The following is a 19,925-nucleotide window of genomic DNA, read 5'->3' as shown; positions in this document are numbered from 1 at the left end:
CCTTCACCTGCCCCAGGGTCAGCAGAAACACCCGAGGACCCCCCATGTGAGCAGCAGAACGAGCCCAGGGCTGGAAGAGGTCGCTGGGCTCTCACATGGCCGGTGTCCCCTCACTGGGAGGAGACACAGAATGATGTCACACGGAACCAGCTCCGACTCTGCTCTGTGTTTCATTGTCCCAACAGCCAACACAACATCCTCTGGAGACTAATGAACAACCCTCTGTTGTTTATCAGGCTGCCCTTCACTTCTTTAAGGAACAGGAGAAGCCGTTCCTGGCCCTCGCAGTTAATCAGTTTATGCCCTGAAGCATGAGATTTGATTACCTCATGTTATTATCTCAGCGTGCAGACCTCAAAATTTCATTAATGGGAATAATTTTATCTATTCATTTAAAAAAACCAAAATGCTTCTGCTTGACCTTAAGAAACTTCCTGACTTTTCAAGCAGAAATCAACAATTAAGTGAAGGAAAAATAAAAACCTGGAGCGGCGCAGCAGCGATATCTCACGGCAGGGGAGATGTGCTCCTCGCCAACATTTATGGCATTTATTTGACAGTTAAATTTGATGTAAAATAGTTTTACATCTCTCATATCCTGACAGTTTTGTGCATCATTAAGAAGCAGTAACATCATTATTAACAGTGATGAGTAAGAATATTATGATCCCATTTAAAGCAAGTCCTAAATCACTCAGGGCACCAAGTCTGGCCAAGGAGATGCCACTGTGGGCTCAGACCATGGTCAGGATGAGATGTTGGTAAGTCCTGGACATCTCTGGACTAGGGGGTTTAAGGAGGCAGTGCTGGCAGTGCCCTCCTCCTCTACACAGTTCCCGTGGCAGTGGGGACACTGCTCCACTGCCACAGCAAGGAGATGTCACCCACTCTGCCTTGCAGGGCCAGGGCAGGCAGAGCTGGGTGAATGATATTTGAATAATTTATTCTGCAAAATTTGCAATAGCTTCTCAATAACAGTTCAGACAACATCTCTGAGTTACTCTGGCAGCCGTAACCGCGGAGCAGGCTTGGGAAGAGACACCCACATCTCCAATGGAAAACGTGGGAAGCAGCATCAGTCTGCCACATGCCCAAAGCAGGAGGGAGCATGGGCTCTCCAGGCAGCTTGGGGAGCACGGAGGTCATGGCCAGGAGCTCACTGTGGCTGTGAGAGCAGGGCAAGGCCCCTTCCCCAGCTCCCAGGGTTTCAAGGAAAGGCAAGGTTAATACGCTGGATAAACGAACCCCAGAAAGTGATTTCCTAAATATGCCACACGGGGTTCACTTTGATGTGAAATTAAAAAAAAGCCCACAACAAACCCACTACTACCCTGCTCTCCAGGCAGCTGCCATGGGCTGTCACATCCTGTCCCCTCCTCTCGGAGCACACAGGGCCACGGAGCGTATTCAGTGCAGGAAGTTCTGTTCCCACTGCCCTCCAAAGGAAAAGGCACTGCCACAGGTTGCCCAGGGAAACTGGCTGTCACATCCCTGGAAGGGTTCAAGGGCTTGGAGAAACCTGGTCTAATGGAAGGTGTCCCTGCCCATGGCAAGGGCTTGGAGCTGGATGGTCTTTAAAACAAACCACTCCAGGATTCTATGGATCTGCAAAAAACCCTTCCAAAGCCTGTCTCCCTGCAAGGAGAGGTCAGAGCTCCACCCCCTCGGCCCAGCCCATCACCTCTACTGGCCCTTGATTCCACAGGTCTTGGATGGGATTTTGGGGAGGGGAGGGCCCTCAGGCTGACCTGCAGCACTCATCTTCCTCCCTGCAGCAGCACCAACATCCCCAGCCAGGAGCAGCCCCATCCCAGCCAGCATCCGGCAGTTGGATTAACACCCTTGTGAGTTAAAACTTTTAATTAATGCTCTGATAAGAATATATTTGCACATGTTCATACAATGGAAAAGGCACAGGACTCATTATGGCTGCATCTGCCTGGGCCGGTGATTATTAATTAACACACTTCCAGCTCGTTTATTTAATCACGGCATAATTGGTTTCAGTTTTGGTCACTGTTTTCCCTCATCAGGTCGGTAAATAGGGAAGCTCCGGTCCCGGCAGGCACTGCCAGGAGTGCCGGGGGGCTCAGCTGGCACCGTGGGCCCAGGGCTGCCAGGGGGGTTCAGCTGTGCAGGAACCACTGGGAACATCGGCACGTGGCCAACATTCCCGAGGGACAAGAGGGAACCCGAGATGGTCCTGTCAGGCAGCCCTTGCAGGAGCACAGGGCACCCTCTGCTGCACACACACAGGCAAAGGCCACACTGGAGATTGCCCACACACACCCTGACCCCACAGCATAAACCCTTCAGTGCAGCCTCTTAATCCCTTTTAAACTTGGTACCTTTTAGACCTTCTCCCTCTACCCCACTGCTCCCCTGAGAGGAGAGATGCAGGAGCAGTGGGATGCTCTGACACACAATGGACGCAGCTCCCACCAGAACGTGGTAGGAAGAGCCGGCTCTGGAGAGGAGCCATGCGCAGAGTCCTTCATGCAGCTCCCACCCCGGAGCAGCAATGGCTTTAATGGACTCCCAGCCTTCACATCCTCCCCACCCTCCATTTTCCAGATGCAAATATTCATGGCCCTTAATACGACAGGCTCAGCATAATCTGCACTGGAAGCTTTGCTGTTACGGAAGCAGAACTGCACAATGCCTCGATGCCACGTTAATTTGCTGTGATCTCCTACTTTGTTCCGCAGCTTTTTCCCACTAGTAAGACACTTGTTCAAAGCCCAGAGCAGGACATGGACTGTGAATGTGCATTTGCTCCTGTCCCACACCAGCCAGGCAATGCCCTGCCTGCTGCACGCCTGCCTCCTGCACCAGGGGCTCAGAGACACATCCACATTCTAAATATTGGGAAGGAATCCTTCCCTGTGAGGGTGGGGAGGCCCTGGCACAGGGTGCCCAGAGCAGCTGTGGCTGCCCATCCCTGGAAGTGCCCAAGGCCAGGCCGGGTGGAGCTTGGAGCAACCTGGTCTAGTCAAAGGTGTCTCTGCACATGAGCTTCAGAGATGAGTTTTAAGGTCCCTTCCAATCCAAATCATTCCAGGATTCAATGATTCTATAAAAATCTGTTTTTGCCATCAGGAGTGAACGATCGGCTTTACAAAGAAAAGGGAAAAAATCAGAGTAAGAAAAGAAAAAAGCACAGAGCTGAAGAGCATACGGCAAATCCCTGTTCAATTTGTCAGCTCGAAGAGGAAAATCCAAGAGGAGTTGGCCGTGCCCGTGCTGCCGCCTGCAGGCACCGGCCCGGCCCTGCCTGCTCCTGCCTGCGCCGGGCACCTTCCTCACGTCACAGATGGGATGCTCTGGCCACGGGAAAGCTCCCGAAATTCCTGGGCAAGGGTCCCCCAGCTGGTGAGACAGCGAGAAGCTCTCCCCCATCACAGCAGCCCCGTTTTCCCGAACAGCGGGACCAAAGGTGGGCTCAGCCCCGGCCAGCGCTGCCTCCCACCCCCGCCAGGCTCCGGGGCTGCCCCTCCCGTCCTCGACAGAAACCCAGCCCCTGCCCGCCCCACGCTGGGGCTCCTGCGGAAACGTGTAAAGGGCATTTCCCACCAGCAATCTGCTCAGAGGCAGCCTGGCTCTGCCCCCGCCCGCTGCCTCCAGCGCCGTGCCCCCGCAGCGCAGCCGGGGCAGCTCCTGCAGGCATTGCTGGGGTCGGGGAATTCCTCTAGGGTCATCCAGTCCAGCCCTGCCAAAGCCACCAGTGCCCCATGTCCTCAAGTGCCACATCCACACGGCTTTTAAATCCCTGCAGGGATGGGGACTCCACCTGTATTTCCATGAAGGAATTTCCCCAATATCCAGTCTGAACCTCCCCTGGCCCAGCCTGAGGCCGTTCCCTCTGCTCCTGTCCCTGCTCCCTGGGAGCAGAGCCCGACCCACCCCGGCTGCCCCCTCCTGTCAGGGAGTTGTGCAGAGCCACAAGGTCCCCCCTGAGCCTCTTTTTCTCCAGGCTGAGCCCCTTTCCCAGCTCCCTCAGCAGCTCGTGGTGCTCCAGCCCCTTCCCCAGCCCTGTTCCCTTCCCTGGACCTGCTCTAGCCCCTCAGTGTCCTCCTTGTCGTGAGGGGCCCAGAGCTGCCCCAGGACTCCAGGTGGTCCCTCTGCAGTGCCAGCACAGCACTGGGTGGCTCCATCTCCTAAGGGCTGGGTGCCCACTTGTGCTTTGAAGGCCATCTGGGCTCCCCAGTGCCCAGCTCTCCTCTCCCAAAGCACTTCCACTCCTCCGCCAGCTCCATGGCAGAGCTGGAGAGCTCAGCATGCTTCCCTTCCGTTCTGGAAAAGCCAGCAGCTGACACGTTTTCACCAACACCTCCATAAGGGGCCAGAAATAAAACAGCCTTTCAAAGCCAGCTGAAGAAATGAAAATCCAGCTGCACAGAACGGGCCTGGGGAGCTTCTCCTGCCTCCAGAGCGGTGGGAACACGGTGCCAGGGAGCCTGTGGTGCCAGCAGGAGGGTGAGCTCTGCACCCCGCTGGCATCTGATGGAGGCTGGAGGGAATCAGGATCATTCAGGTTGGAAAAGACCTCCAAAGTCAGTAAGTCAAACCTTCAGGAAGGTGCCTGGGAAGCAGGACTTCTGAAAACATAGTTCTGCCTCGTTCACTGAGGCTGTCCTTTAAGGACGAATAAAACAAAAAAATAAATTATAAAATCCTCCTCAACTTTTTTCAATTTTTCATTAACATTTTCAACAATTTTGTGTTTTATCTGAGAACACTGCTGATGGCACTCCTCAGGGGACATGCACCCATCAGAGCAGTGAGGAGCACTATGGGATCCCACAGAGCCAACCCCATCCCACAGAAACAAACCCTGGGGATGTCACAGCTTCTCTGACTGCGACAGGATGTGAGAAACCAGACTTCTGCAGGAGAGCCAGCCAAGGGCAGTGGGATGATGGAGAAGGATCCGGTGTTGCCATAGGTGTCCCAGCCCTGGCTCCCCGGCCCACTCAGGGGCACTAGCCCTGGCAGCGTGGGCACAGGGGAGGCACTTCACACCCCTGGCTTTGACTCATCCGGGAATAACCGCGACAGCTCAGCCGCCCCTGCGGAGCTGAAACGCCCGGAGCTGCCTGGTCACCCCACGTGGGCAGAAGCCTTCTTCCCCACACGGCTCAGCCTGCACCAGACAAACCCACAGGGACTGTCACTGCCGTGCCCACGGACAGCAATCCCTGCCTCCGACCCCGCTGGCGCTGCTTCACAAGACACCAGCCCCCAGAGTCACATCTTGGTCTGGTGTCCCCATACTGGGGACAAGAGGCTTCACAAGAACATGGCTTAATGTTTTGTGAGGCGCTTATAGGTCACGAGGGAAGCATTATTTTCTGGGAACTCAAAATCCAGGTGGCAAAAGCCTCTAGAGATGGGAAAATCCTGTTCCCTGCCACAAACCACGCCCTTCCCAGGGTCCTGCAGACGCTGAAATTTTACATCATTCAAAAAGCCCTTTGAAAAGTCCATGACTGGAAGTGCCAGCAATACATGGAGCCCTGGAGCCCCAGCCAGGCTTTGCCAGAGGGCCGGAGTGTGCCCGGAGAAGGCTCAAAGCCTTGTCCCCCTTGCCAGGGCTCCTGGGCACTGACAGCAGCCACTGCATGCCCTGGGCAGCCCCTGTCATGCACGTACCTACGACGGTGAGCACGTCCTTGTCGATGTCCGCCCGGATGTAGATCCGGCCCCGGCGCTCCGTGTGGTCCGTCCCGCACAGGCTGGGCACGTTCATCACGCAGCGCTTGTGCACGTTCATCATACAGGCTGGGGGACAGAAGGGGACACTCAGCACCCTGTCACCACTGCCAGGGCTGTGAGGAGGGGACGGGGACAACCTGTCCTCCTTTTAAACTGGGATGTTGTGAGGGACTCTGGGATAAACACACAGCAAATGGACCTTCAAAGGCAGCTGGAGACTCCGCAGAGCCTGGGCACAGGGACCCACCGCCAGCAGCTCTGGGTCCTGCCTGAGAGACCCCAGGGCTCTGGGCCCTTGTTAAACTACTTGAGTTCTGCTGACTCATTAAACTTCTCTTCCCTCACCCCCTGGATGCAATGCCAAGTGCTCAGCTGGATCCACCAGGAGCCAAACAGGGGCATTAGAAATTACCTGTGTATCTGTATACACACAGAGAGGTATAAAGATCTATCTATATATAAAGATACATATATATGTATTTACATTTTAAAGCAGTTCACTTCCCCTTGGCAAGATGCCCCAGGTTCTAAGGAATATGCTGTTCCCACGACAGCCAAACTTCCCTATCCCTGAGCAAGGAGCAGCCAAGCTCGCTGCTCCCGCCGCCAGCGCCGGCACATGCTGCATGTCCCAGTCCCCTTAAATAGGAACGTACAGGATTAACTTGGAAAATTACTGATTCCGTCCTCTCCCTCTGCTTCCACCCCCCGTTTTCTCCTCCCTGCGCAGCAATTCCCCCGCTGGCAGCGCCGGAGGCGGCGGCACCGCGCGGCCACGGCCACAGGGTGTCACTCGGAGCCAGCGCTGGAGAACGGGCGTGCGGAGGGACGATGCTGCAAGGATGCTGCGGGGGGACGCGGGGGGATGCAGGGGAGGATGTGGAGGGCGCGTACTGCAAGGATGCTGCAGGGGATGCTGCTGTGGGGGTGCTTCTGGAGAGGGTGTTTGCGGGGGTGCTGCTGCAGTGGGGGCTGTGGGGGTGCTGTGGAAAGGGATGTGGGGGGATGCTGCTGCAGAGGGATGCAGGGAGGTTCCCCCCCATCCCAACACCTTTCCCTCCTCCCTCCCTGGAGCAGCCCTGGGGCTCCCCACACTGGGTGAGAAGGTGCCCACTTGTGCCCCTCGGGCACTCAGAGCCCTGCAGCTCCACACCGGGGGCAGAGGGCACAGGCTCTTGGCTGCAGCCCAGGACTTGGGGTGCCTGAGCCCCGGTGCTGCAGCCAGAGCCCCCATCCCGTCAGTCACTTACTGTCACATTTCATCCCCTGGTGAATGAGCCCGTACAGCAACGACCCGCAGTGGTCACAGAAGGTGGGGCTGGAGTACGTGTGGATTTTAAATTTGTGTTTGCTCCGGGGATCCTGGGAGGGAAATAAAGGACAAAGATTATAAACTTCCATCCAGTGTTGGCAAGGCACCCCTGCTCTTCCCATTCCGAGTGCCAGCTGGCTCCGGAGGTGCTGCTAATGGACTTCAGTCAACTGCCACCGACTCGTGGGGACCTTTTCCAGCAACCTCCAGGATCCAGCTTTATTCCTCTTCATATGTGTTGCCATAACAATGAACAAGCAATGCACTGGCTTGGCTGGGGATTTACTGTTTTTCAATAACTCAGTCTTAGCATGGAAAACACCAGGTGAAATTGGTAGGTATGAACCAACAGAAGGGCTGGACACTGCCCAACTTCCATGCAGAGCAGGAAAAACCCATGATTCCATCTATATTAAGCCTGCCCAGGAAACATCTCTGTGCTCTGGTGCCAGCCCTCCCCTCACACTCCCAGGCATTCAAGCTGCTTAGGGGATACTTTAATATTTTGAGCTTTCTTAAAAGCAAGGGCAGATTTTTGCCCAGCAGCAGAGGATGCAGACCCAGGAGAGCCCAGTTTATCCCTTTATCCCTTGTGCAGGCACCAGGCAAACTCCTTGGCTCCAGCAAGGGTCAGCAGGAGTTAGAGCCAAACAAATCATGGAATCCCAGAATGGTCTGAGTGGGAAGCGACCTTAAAGCCTGTCCAGTTCCATCCCCTGCCATGGGCAGGGACACCTTCCACTATTCCAGGCTGCTCCAAGCCCTGTCCAGCCTGGCCTTGGGCACTTCCAGGGATCCAGGGGCAGCCACAGCTTCTCTGGGCAACCGGTGCCAGTGAAAACTTCCAGAAGAAACAACTCAACACGGAGATAGAATCAAGCACTGGAACAAAGCACTGAGGCAGAGCAAGGGTTTGGCACTTCTTGGTATCTTCCGTGCAAGAGAGGACAGTTCTGGGAGCTTGGGAGAGCCTGGAGCAGTGGGGCTGTGCAGAGGAGGCTGCTGGGGCTCCACACCCCTGGGAGCAGCACAGGAAAGAGGGAAGGTTCCGGCACGGAGCAGCTTGATTTCATCTCAGGTTAATTGTTTAAGGGTTAGGGATGAGGCTCAGCTCCCGGCTCCGTCATTTGAGCTGAGCAGCTTTTTAATGGCCTGGAAAGCTGCCCGGGCATTAGCAAAGACACCTTTTCAGGGCACTCCGAGCACAGTAAATAAATAAAGAGTGGAATCAGAAGCGAGCTATATCATCGCTGCCAATACATTCCATCCCCCTGAAATTAATTTCCCAGCACTGTTGCGTTGGAGCTTTCAGCTGCATTAATCACCAACATTCTGCTTTATTGCTCAGTACCACAGATAACCCCAACGGCACCCGGGAGGGGGAAAACCAACAGAGCTTCCTTTAACTTGGTCTGTGCAGTGCCAGGGATTGATACAGGCTTCAGCCAAGGCACTGAAACTGGAAATATCTCACATTTTACCTCAAGGAAACGGCTTCCAGACACAGCTCCTAGCGTGGCTCCAGCTAGCAGCTCCTCTGCCAGCAACGGCACAAGGAAGGTTGAGGGGATAAGGGGTCACAATTAACCTGTCCTCTGGACAAGTAGCCAGTTCTGTCCATGACTCTGTACGTCTGAAAGCCTTTTGCATTCCTCAGACATTTGTAAGACAGCAGAGAAAAGACAGCCTGGATTTTAGGCTAGAACAGGAGGTGGGGGGAGTTTCTCCCCATGAAACTTGGCGCAGGCAGCCAAGAGGCAGCCTGGGCTCAACCTTGAGGTGGTCTGGAAGGTTCCTTCCAACCCAAACCATGCTGTGATCCTGATTCCCTTGCCAGTGTCCTGGGAGAGAGGAGGTCTCTGGCTGCCCAGTCCTGCATCCTGCAGAGCCCCTGGGCACCGTATCCCCCTGCATCAGCCACCACCAGCTTCCCTCAGCAGCGAGACAAGGACAGGGGGACGCGGGGCAGCTCTGGGAGAAGCCACGTGCCAGCGCGTGACACGAGAGGGATCGCCCCCGAGCGCTCCGCTGCTGCGTTCCCTTCCAGAAACAGATATTCCTGTTTAGGCAAGTGAAAGCTTCAGTCATTCATAAAAACCACAAGCTTTATGCAAAAGGAGACAATTCCCACTTCATGCGAAGGATGTTGAATTCCCACTGGAACCCAGAGTTCGAGAAGCCAGAGCTGGAAAAGCAAAGTGGCAAAACAGGCTGGGTTCCCCAAACCAGCACCCCCTGCCCAGAGCGGGGATTCACCTTCTGCTCCCACTCCCTGCTCCAGAGAGACCCATACCCAGAGGGGCAAAGCCCAAAGGCTGGGAGGGTGATGGAGCAGCCAGGCCTGCAGAGAACAGCTGCTGGGCTCTGGTGGAGAGTGGCTTGTGTCACCTTGACCAAAGCCTTAGAAAGAGCCAGAAACTGGCAGTTCTGGGGATCATTTTTGAGCAAGGCTGAAGTCGCTGTACAAAGAGACTATTTTTGTACCACGGAGACAGGACTGACGAGAACACTGCGTATGCAGATGCTGAGACTTAAAACAAGAATGGTTAAAAAGAAGTTTGCCAATAAAAGAAAAACCTCTTCTCCTCCCCCACCAGCGCTGAGCCAGCCTGAAGAACGGGGCAGGAACAGCTTTCTTTGGAGCAGAGCTGGAAAATGCCATGAGGAGAGCCAGTACGTGGCGAGGCTCTGCCCTTCCCTTCCCAGCCAGTGCTGCCACAAAGCCAGCATCCTCTGCACTGAGGGACGCACGCCTGGAGCGGGGACTGGGGTGGGAGCCAGGGAAGGCGAGCAGCTGCTGTGGCTTTGAGCAGCAGGCACTGATCCAGCAAAGGTGGCAGAGCCCACCTGGCTTCTGCTCCCCAATTCGACAGCAGGTTACTGGTCTGACATGAATCCCATCCTTGACCCTGAATAACTGCATTTCAAGTTTCTCCTGTTTCCTTGTGTAAGTAAGAAAAAAGTTCCTCCCTGTGAGGGTGGGGAGGCCCTGGCACAGGGTGCCCACAGAAGCTGTGGCTGCCCCTGGATCCCTGGGAGTGTCGAAGGCCAGGTTGGATGGGGCTTGGAGCAGCCTGGGATAGTGGAAGGTGCCCCTGCCACCAGCCTCCCAGAGCACTGGAACTCCAAATCTCCTGCAGCAGAGCCTTGGGAAGGGGCAGCTAGACCCACACCGACAGCCAAGGGTGTTTGAAACCTCTGCACTGACATTTGCTGCATTTGACAGAACACAGAGCTTTGTTTCAAGATTAGAGGCTGCTGCTTTCCCTGTCTCATTGCAAAGAAAGCTTTAAATTCTCTCTCTGAAGAAGAATTAGCACAGTTCATGTGAAGAGACCATTTTAAAGTGAATTTCATAGTGATTTAAACAGCATAACAGCAAATACAACACAGCCACAGCTTACTGCCTGCACTCAACAAACCCTGGCAGGGACATACACCCAAAATCTTGCATTTGAGTCCCACATTTCCCGTGTGGAAAATCCCCTCGGTATGCAGGGAACAAGCCACAGCAGACAGAAGTGGTCCATCATCCCTTCCAGGGAAAGCATGGATTGCAAGAGGCTGAGTCAGGGGTGGCAGTGTGACTGCTCCAGGTGGCATCCTGCCACTGTGCCAAGTGGTTCTTACAGACAGCAGGATGTGGGAGAGGGGAAGATGAACTGGAGACAACGGCATCCACCAGAGACAGGGACCAGTCCTGCCTGGGAGCTGCTGCCCTGGCCGTGCACCTCCTGCATCTCCCCACCTGCCTGCACAGGGCTGGGAAAACACCTTTGGTGAGAAACAGCTCCACGTCCCTGCAAAAACCACGCAAGGACGTTCAGGAACAAGGGATTGAGAGTGATGGGTGTTTGTGTCAATGAGAAGAGCCACAATAAATCACATAGACAGCACTCAGAGGAGGTTACACACGAGAGCAACACAGGTCCTGTTTGGGGCTCAAGCAGGGGTTGGAACTTGGTGGCCTTTCCAGTCCCTGCCAACTGAATCCAGTCTGTGATTCCATGATTCTGCAGCATCTTTTCTGCCACTCTCTCCTCAGCAGCCTGCCCAAGCCTGTCACACTCTGAAGGCACTTGGACATTGCTGCACCAGTGAGTGACACCAGAACTGGTTTTCTGTAGTTTACAGCGTTCCAGCCCCAGACAAGCTCCCAGAGCACAGGGCCCAAAGGCACAGGGGCTGTGCGGGCAGCGGGATGGAGGCAGCAGGAGGAGGCAGCTCCTGGGGAAGGACCAGCAGCAGACACTGCCACGGGCACCGGCACCGCGCTGGGGCTACTCCCGTGTCAAACACAGCCTGCCCCTGGCAGCTCCCAGCAAGTAAATACATTTTTATTGACAAAAGATCTCATCCTCTCGTCAGACAACTGCAGAGGGATATGGATGACAGTTGTTCTTCTCTGGCTGCTGCTGCCAACACCAAATAAAACACTCTCTTTTTCTGAGCAGCAGAAAAAAGCCAAGCTCAGCTGCTCTCCCAGAGCAGCATTTGCATCTCAACATCCTTCAGACACGTTTGGTAATTCACACATGCTTTGAGAGTCATTCTATTGAACCTCCAGGAGAGGGGGGCTCCCACAGCACCTTCCCTGCAGCCTCCAGGTGCTGGAACAGCACAGAGACCTCCAAAACACCTCCCTCCTACAGGCTCTCCACTGGTGCCACCCGGGTGGGCACAGGCTGCACCACCCACCTCATCACCTTCCCAGTGAGGGACAAACCCAGCTCAGCTCCAGCCCTGGGACTGCAGAGCCATGGGAAGGGCACGGACTCATCCAGCTGCTCCAGCCCCTCCTTCAGCCAGCAGCTGCATCTGAGCTGGGGTCACCAGATACCCCCTCCCACTCCTGAGACAACGAGAGAAAAGCTGCTCAATCACAGGGCTGAAGCCATGGCAGCCTGGCAGGAGAAAGAGCCGGGCTCCGGCGGGGCCGGGGAAGCACCAGAAGGTGCTGGGAGGGAGCAAGGCAGAGACATCTTCATCCCACGGGAACTGTCAGCGGCTGCCGGCGGAGCAGCGAGCAGGTGCCCTCGCTCCAGGGGCAGATGGCACAGCACGAGTGCTGGAGAAGTTAATTAGCAGGACAACAGAAAGCAGCAAGTTGCAGGAAGGTTGTGAAGATTTGCCAAAGCACCGGCCAGGGCAGCCCAGAAGAACAGGAGCTGTGAGGAGGGATCGGGGTCCTGCGCTCAGAGGCAGCACCTCGGCAAGAGGGGGCCTGGGGCACAGCATGGAACCCTTTCCATGAAGAAATTCTTCCTGAAATTCTTCCTGAAATCCTCTCCCCAAGCACAAAGGGGGACAAATTACATGCAAAATTGAAATGTAGCTACACTGGCCCGTTACCTTCCCAGAGCAACTCTGATATTTATTAACACATCCTGATTAGATGACCTTTAACAGGATCATGCAAAGAAGGTCATTTTAATGATTATTTTCTCTACAATTTAAATAATTATGCATTCTACTAATAGCTCCAGCTATAATTAGGTTTGCCAACTGGAATACATTACACAGGCTGACTCTGGGTCCTGGAGACCTTGCTGTGGGTCAGACAGACACTCGCTGTGGGTCAGACAGACACTCGCTGTGGGTCACACACTCCAGCTGGTCACACCAGCTTTGCCTCCTGCCAACAGGAGAGCCAGGAGTGCCAGAGCTGGGAATGGGGAACAGCAGAACTGGACAGGGAGGGGGGTTTGGGCTGCCAGCCCCTACAGAGTACCTCAGCAGTTCTCCCTTCAGGAATGCTGGGACAGACCCCAGGCAGACAGGACATCAATGTGGATCCAAAGTTCTGCCATGCCTGCAGACCAGGGTAGCACAAACACAGCTCTGTGTCTGCAGTACCAGCGGTTCCAGCTACACCTTTATGCCCTGCTGCAAGAAGCAATTAATCTTTCATTTTTTCCTGCTTGGAGACACTATCATGTGTAATTGTCCTCTCTCCCAGATGGAAGGCTCCTGTGCAGAAGGCTTGGCAAGGTTAAACACACAGCCACACTCTCACTCTCCTCAAGGAGGTTCAAACACAACCAGATCAAACAGAAACACCCCAAAGTGGGAGCACTCAACAGTGACAGAGACTCTGACATTTCACTGGTCTCCAGGGATTCTGCTCTGCTCCCCAAGCGTGCAACACCAGCTCCCCCCGGGCTGTCTCTGCATGCACCAACCTCCATCCCCTACAGCACTTCAGCACACCCTGAACTTCCAGCTGAAGAGTTTTAGTTCAGTAATCAGAATTACCCAGTTGTTAAAATGTAAACATTCAGATAGACTATAAGCACTGTACAGATGCAAACTGATTTTCTCCTCAATTCTCCAGCGTTATGAAGACACAGAGATCAAGGAGCTAAGTTAGAAGATATTTTTCTTTTAACAGAGTTTTTTTTCCCTGGGCTCCAGGTCTAGGCCACAGGAAAAAGCAGCTCTGGGATCCCAGCTGGCATCAAAGCCCCAGCCCAGGCTGCAGCATCCCTGCACTGCTGAGCTCCCTGCACAGCTCCCTTCCCTCTCCAGCTCAGCAGAACCACTGGCCCATTGTAAGGATGAACCCACTGTGAGGTTTGACACATGCAATAAATTAAACTCCTTCTTTCTGCAGGATTCACTGGAGATTCGTATTTGTGGAAGAGTTCCCAGCTTGCTGCACCAACTGCAAAAACACATCCCTGTAACCAGCACAGGCTGATGCCACCAGATCTGCCACCAGTGCAGGTGGCTCTGGATTCACACCATGGTTATCAGCAACCATGGAGCAGAGGGAAACTCCAGCTTTCCATCATTCAAAGCAAAGCCCCTGTCCCCGGCTCATTCCTGAAGCCAATAAGGCATTACTGTATGTTGAAGGAGCTCTTCCTCTCCTGATTCAAAGCTCCTTAAGGATTATATGATTATATAATTATAAATATGATATATTATAGATATAATTATGCTGCTGTAAGAGTGCAAGAGGAGGGAAGCTTGCCCTGCCTGCATCCCCCAGCGACACCCCCATGTCAGAGGGGCAGGGGAGAGACCAGAGGGGCTCTGGTGCCCTTTGCTAAAGAGAAAAAAAAAAAGAAAAAAAAGAAAGGAAAAAAAAGGGAAAAAAAAGAAAGAAAAAAAAAGCGCTATAAAAGGGCCATTTTCTCCCTGCTTTAGTCCCAAGAACTACATTCCCTCTTCATTTCCAGAAGTTAAGTATTAAAAGATTGACAGTGCTGGGCAGCTGTTACCTGTCTGCTGCCTGTGCCATGCTGCTGATGCTCCCCCAGGGATAACAGTGAGTGACAGGGAATGTGACCAAGGGCCTTTACACCAGCCCTGGTATCGAGTGGGGTCTGTTAAATTTGTGACAATTTTATTTAGACCCTTCCCTTCCCAGGCAGAGGCTGCCCACAGTCACCCAGAGCTGCCGCAGAGACCAGCTGGGACCTGGCTGCCCGAGGGCCCCTCGCTGTCCTCGTGTGCCACAGCTCGGGCAGGTCTGGTGGGAGGGAAGGCAAAACGTCCTGTGTGTGTTCCCTCAGCCAAAGCTCTGCGGGGACAGGTGGAGCGTCCCCCGGCACCTGTAGCCACCCGCTGCCGTCCAGGAGCTGCGCGGGGCTGTGGCAGTGCCAGCACGGGCAGGCAGCTGCATCCCGGCCCTGCCCGCTGCCAAGCCTCATCTGCCTCGAGCAAGGTGAAGGGATTTCAGCATTTCTGCCTCCCCGGGCACCCACCCGGCCGCTCCCAGGGCCACCCACAGCCGTGGGCCGGTGTCCCCTCGCCGGCACCCGCTCAGCTGGCGCGGGAGGCTGGGGCTCTGCTCAGCCACCAGCTCCTTCCCCCTCACACTGCACCTAAAGCCTTACAAGCGAGATTCCACCTCGGCACACTCAAGGAGCTCAATGCCTATCAAAGCAGGTGGATCCGGATGGGTGACATTCACCTCCCACAGCCCGAAGCGGGTCACAGCGTGCGACGCGCCGGGGCCCCGCTGCCTCTGTCTGCGCGTGTTTGAGATGACAGAGAACAAAGTGTGAGTGTCAGAGCTGCAGTCACACGGCCAGAGGGAACCTCGCAGTGCCACATCATGTCACAGCAAAGGGCTGTAAAACCCCCGGCACCGCCGGCTTTCCACGGAGGGAGCGCGGCACACGCGGGGACAGAGCTCGGCCACATCCCACAGAGGGACACGGACACCTGCACTGCCTGGGTGGCCAGGCTCGACCCTCAGGGAACGGATCACCCCCCCACCACCATTCCCTCATCTTTTCGTGCCTTCTCAGCTCTCCTTGCCCTGTTTCAGCAGCGGCGGCAGCAGGGGGTGAAACCGCCTGGAAGAAGGGCAGAGACATGTCGGAAGCTGAGGACTTCAAAGCCATCAATCACATCCCTCTCCTGCAGCTCCATCCCCTCCAGTGACCCGCTCCGGGCCAGGGCACTGGGACAGCGCTGTGCACACACACACAGACACCACTGCTCCCCTGCACAGATCCCGATAGTGCCACAGGCACCGGAGATGGAAGAGGGATGCTCCCAGTATCCCAGGCAAGCCTCTCTCCAGGCAGGCAGCAGCTCCTGCCCACGCCTCCCCTGGCAGTCCCTGCTTGTCCCCGGCACAGGAAGCCCTCAGGGGCTTCTGTCCTGTGGGCGACAGCAGTGCCACCCTGCCACCTCCTCCTGGGTTTGCTGCACCGGGGGTGGAGGAAGAGCCGTCGGTGCCGAAGCTGCTCTGTGGAGGCTGCACAGACACCACAGCTCATGAGTGGGGGACAGCCACCACCCGAGCCCAGAACAAACCTCGCCAACTGCTGATGCCCCCTGAGAGCCTCATCCCTCCCCAAGCACCCTCTCTCCCCGTCACAGGGCACAGCCCCATTTTGGGAGGGCGACCGACAATGCGTGTTTAGCCTCCACCTTCCGCAGCCTGTTACGCCGCCTGCTCCCACCACTTCTATTTTTAAGGGTGAGAGTTGTGGTGCTCTGTCGTTTCCCCAATTTGAGCTCCTCTCTCCCAGCAGTTCCCCAAATTAGCCAGTTTCCACGGTAAAACACAGAACCTGCCAGACGGACCTGAATGGCGCTGGCAGAGCCGGGCTGGGGAGCCCAGCTCTGCTGCCCCCAAGCCAGGGGATCCACCAGGAAAGAAAATCCTCGGGGAAATAAGGATGGGGATTTAGCCAGCAAGCGTTTGGGTGGTTTTCTGGCACAAGGGATAGAAGGACATTGGGGCAAGGCTGCAGGCTCAGCCCCAAAGGGAAACCTCTGCCTCCCCACATATTCCCTCTGCTCTGCTGAGCACAAGTTATTGGGTAGTTTGAGTGTTTTAGGTATCACAGAAATGTATGAGAGTCCCCAGAACTATGGAATCCCCATCCCGGAAGGGATTTAAAAGCCATGTGGGTGTGGCACGTGGGGATGTGGGGTAGCAGTGACCTTGGAAGTGCTGGGGAATGGTGATCTTAGACTCAATCATAGTGGCTTTTCCTACCTAAACCATCCCATAAATTAGAGATGCCTGTGAAACAACAACCCAGGCATGCCCTCAGCAAAGGAAGCTGGAGGAGCATCTTCTCCAAGTGCTGTGAAGCCCAGTGAGCCCCCGGCCCTGCTGTGCCCAGGGCTGTACTTACATCCGAGGCAGGGCCCTTGTCGGCACCAGGGCAGGAGAAGGTGACGAACTCATGGCACCGCTTGTGCACCACAAAGCAGCAAACTGCAAAGAGAACACAGGGACAGGGTCAGGGGCATGGCACAGGACTGGCACCACGAGAGCCAAGAGTTAACAAAACAAACCACGGTTATGTTGGATTTCCGAGCAGTCCCAGGAGGTTTTTTAAGCAAACCTGTGGCAGATTTTTAAACCTTATGGAACATCCCCAACCAGACCAGGCATTTTGGTAAAACTCAGCAGAACAAAGTGTTGAGTGAACGTCAGAGGAGGGCTGGGAACACTTCTGTTCCTCTGAGCTCATTGTCACTCGCGGCACACGCTCTGAGGTCACCGCCGGGAATAAAAAGAGGGAGAATCTGGCGTTCGCGGGTATCTGAGCTGAAAAGTGCATGTGGCCAAAAATGGAAGATTGTACTGAAGGGAACAGGTGGGCAATTTTCCTCCCACAGCTCTGCTTTTCTTCAGCATCTCCCCAGCCTCCGTTTGCCAGACCAGAAGACACGCACATCTTCCTCCCCTCACACACGTCAATGACAGCATTGCCCTTCTGGGAACGGCACAGGGAAATCAATCCCGACATGCCACTGCCCAGACTTCCAGGCAGAAGTATCCAGAGCAAAACCCCCACCCCCTAAACCACCAAACCCTTTCAGCACATGCCAGTCTGAAGTTGCCAGCACTATTTCTGCAGTTTGTGCAGACAAAGCACTGTATTTCAAGGCTGATTTTTTCCCCAAATGCCAAATAAGCACCTCACCTTCAGTGACAGATCTTAAAGAATCATTTGTCACTGTTGATAACTTCAATTGATGGGCCAGATCCTCCTCCAAGGGTCTCAGCCCCTCTGACCCTGCAGCTGGAGGTGGCAGCACTGCTGAGGCTCCCCAGGTCTGGGGAACAGTGGCACCACCTCGCAGCCCGTGTCACCTCTGTCACCTCCTGGGTGCCAGGTCTGGCCTGGGTCCACCCATGCTCTGCATCCACACTACGCTCCAGAGATGCTCAGCTCCAAGCATCCATCCCATGCCCCGTCCCACAGGATGAGACCTCATCTCCAAGGGGCCCAAAGGGAGCCCAGGCAGGAATGGAGCAAATGGAACAAGTTCTGATTCTGAGGGAAGCCTGGGCACCACACTCTGCTCTGCCTCAGGGCTCTCCCATCTACCACATCCTTTTCCCAAGAGCTGTAGCTACGCTGAATGAAAGCCTGTGAAAGATGAGGAGCAGGGACTGAGGTTTGGAGACAGAGCACAGGAATCAAACTGAGCTGTGCAAGAATGGAGCAGGTTCCAGTTGCAGCAATATGGGACTTCTCCTAAGGAACAAGGAAAAGGCAAGTGACATTGGCCATGATCCTCACAATCCCCTCTTTGTGCCCTGCTACATCCAGCTGTAAATTTGTTTTTCTTTTCACATTTTCCATTGTGAAAAAAAACAAACCCAGAAGGTTTTAGAGACAGAACAGCTGCCAAGAACTCTCTCCTTGCAAGACCTCTCACTTGCTTTTCTGAGTCAAACAAACAAACATTTTCTTGAAAGCGTTGCTCACCATTTCTGTCATTTGTATATGGAGACAGAAGCATCTGGGAAGCAGGAAAGAAGAAATTAGAACTCTATTAGCAGGGATTTCTCCTGAAGTGTGTGTACAAACTCAGTAAGCTCCATGACACCCCGAGCACAGGTGCTGGCGGAGGGTGGGCGCTGCTGCCAAAGGCTGGGCTGTGGAGGGAGCTTCCCAATGGAGCTGGGATCATTCCAGCTCCACAGAGGAAACCAGAGTCCCACAGAGCAGAACTTATCATGGAATGGTTTGGGTTGGAAGGGACCTTAAAGGCCATCCCTGGAAGTGTCCAAGGCCAAGTTGGGCAGGGCTTGGAACAACCTGGGATAGTGGAAGGTGTCCCTGCCTGTGCCAGAGGTGGGACTGGATGAGCTTTAAGGTCCCTTCCCACTCAAATCATTCCAGGATTCTGTGATTCTAATCTATGGTAAGGATAATCCATTGGAAGATGGGCCAGCAGAACACTCCCCTACACATACAAGGCAAACCTGAGCTCTCTGCCCATGGCAGTGGTGGGGGCTTTGCATCTACTACTTCAAAGGAAGCTCCACAAGCCTCAGAAGGATCCACTGGAACACTTCCCACATGCTTAGGTGAGTGCTCCATCTACGCAAAAGGAAAACAGGGCCGAGAATGAATCAGGAGCAGGATCTCATGTCAGCAATCCTGTCTCAGCTCCTAAACGTGACCTGCCCAATGGATATGAGGAGGCTGCATAGATATTTCCACTACCGTGCCCTCCTGCTGTCATCACACTTCAGCAGTTTAAGCCCATGTCTTTGTCAGTTCAGAAACCCCAGCACGAGCAGCAGCTTTCCCAGGTTGCTAATTAGACAGTTAATTTGTAAATCTTATTATTTGGATAATAAAGTTATCAAATCCCACTGGTGAGCTACAAACATCCCAAGTCATTTGTACACAACAAGAATGAAAGATTAACCTTTCCCATTCCTTACTGCATAATGCAGGCGTGTTTCCTGGCCCTAAACTCTCCTTCAGAGCCAGCTCCATTACAGGGGGCTTGGGAGACATCCCTGTCCTGGGAGAAGCGAAGGATACAAACCCTATGGAAGGTAAGAGGCAGAGCCCTGAGCTCAGCAACTCTCTACAGCCTTAAGAGATTTGCTGGAATGCACATTTTTTACAGCAGCCCCAGCACAACGCCTCAGGTCTGAAAAGATTTGCACTAAAACATCAGGGCAAGGTCACACACCTCTATTCCCTGGGATCCTGACACAGTCCTGGGAAGAAAGAGCTCCTGGAAGGTTGGGTTTGAGAGCTAAGAAACCACACCAGCAACAGGGCATTCTCAAACCCTAGGAAACAGTCTTATTGTGGAGGATGAAAAAGAGAGAAAATGCTAGAAAATGCTAACACAGTATTGCTTAAATATATACATACACACACACACACACAGAAAGGCGTTTTGGCTTAAACCACTGCTCAAAAACCCTCCAGAAAAACCATAAAGCAGTTTCCCTGCTGATTGCCTACTGATTCCAGAAGCTGCCAATCAGAAAAACCACAAAATGTGTTCCAGGCGTTTGAAGGTTGCAGAGCACGCGTCTGGCTGCAGCTCCAGCATGGGAAGGGTTATCCTGGGGAAGGGACCCGTGGGGCAGCTCAGCAGAGCATCCCCAGCTCCAGCTGCCGAAGGTTCAGGGTGTTCCCCAGGAGGCAGCAGGACG

The 19,925-nt window shown here is 54.4% G+C and overlaps 1 protein-coding gene across 3 annotated transcripts in view; it reads right to left on the bottom strand.

The window, feature by feature from the left end:
- The window catches only part of PRKCB (protein kinase C beta), a 94,601-nt gene that overhangs the window by 36,810 nt on the left and 37,866 nt on the right, over positions 1 to 19,925 (bottom strand). For 2 of the 3 annotated variants that reach the window (XM_048320798.1, XM_048320799.1), the window contains exons 3-5: positions 16,636 to 16,718; positions 6,966 to 7,077; positions 5,653 to 5,781 (exon numbers count right to left, since the gene is read on the bottom strand). In XM_048320798.1, the coding sequence (XP_048176755.1) occupies positions 5,653 to 5,781; positions 6,966 to 7,077; positions 16,636 to 16,718 (324 nt within the window). Of the gene's footprint in view, positions 1 to 5,652; positions 5,782 to 6,965; positions 7,078 to 16,635; positions 16,719 to 18,225; positions 18,275 to 19,925 lie in introns of those variants that run through there. The other variant, XM_048320800.1, reaches the window with a different exon arrangement.

The sequence above is a fragment of the Corvus hawaiiensis genome, chromosome 16 (assembly GCF_020740725.1).
Source record: "Corvus hawaiiensis isolate bCorHaw1 chromosome 16, bCorHaw1.pri.cur, whole genome shotgun sequence".
Taxonomy (NCBI): Eukaryota; Metazoa; Chordata; class Aves; order Passeriformes; family Corvidae; genus Corvus; species Corvus hawaiiensis.
Note: the sequence above shows the minus strand (reverse complement) of the source record. Positions and strands in the feature narration are given on the sequence as shown.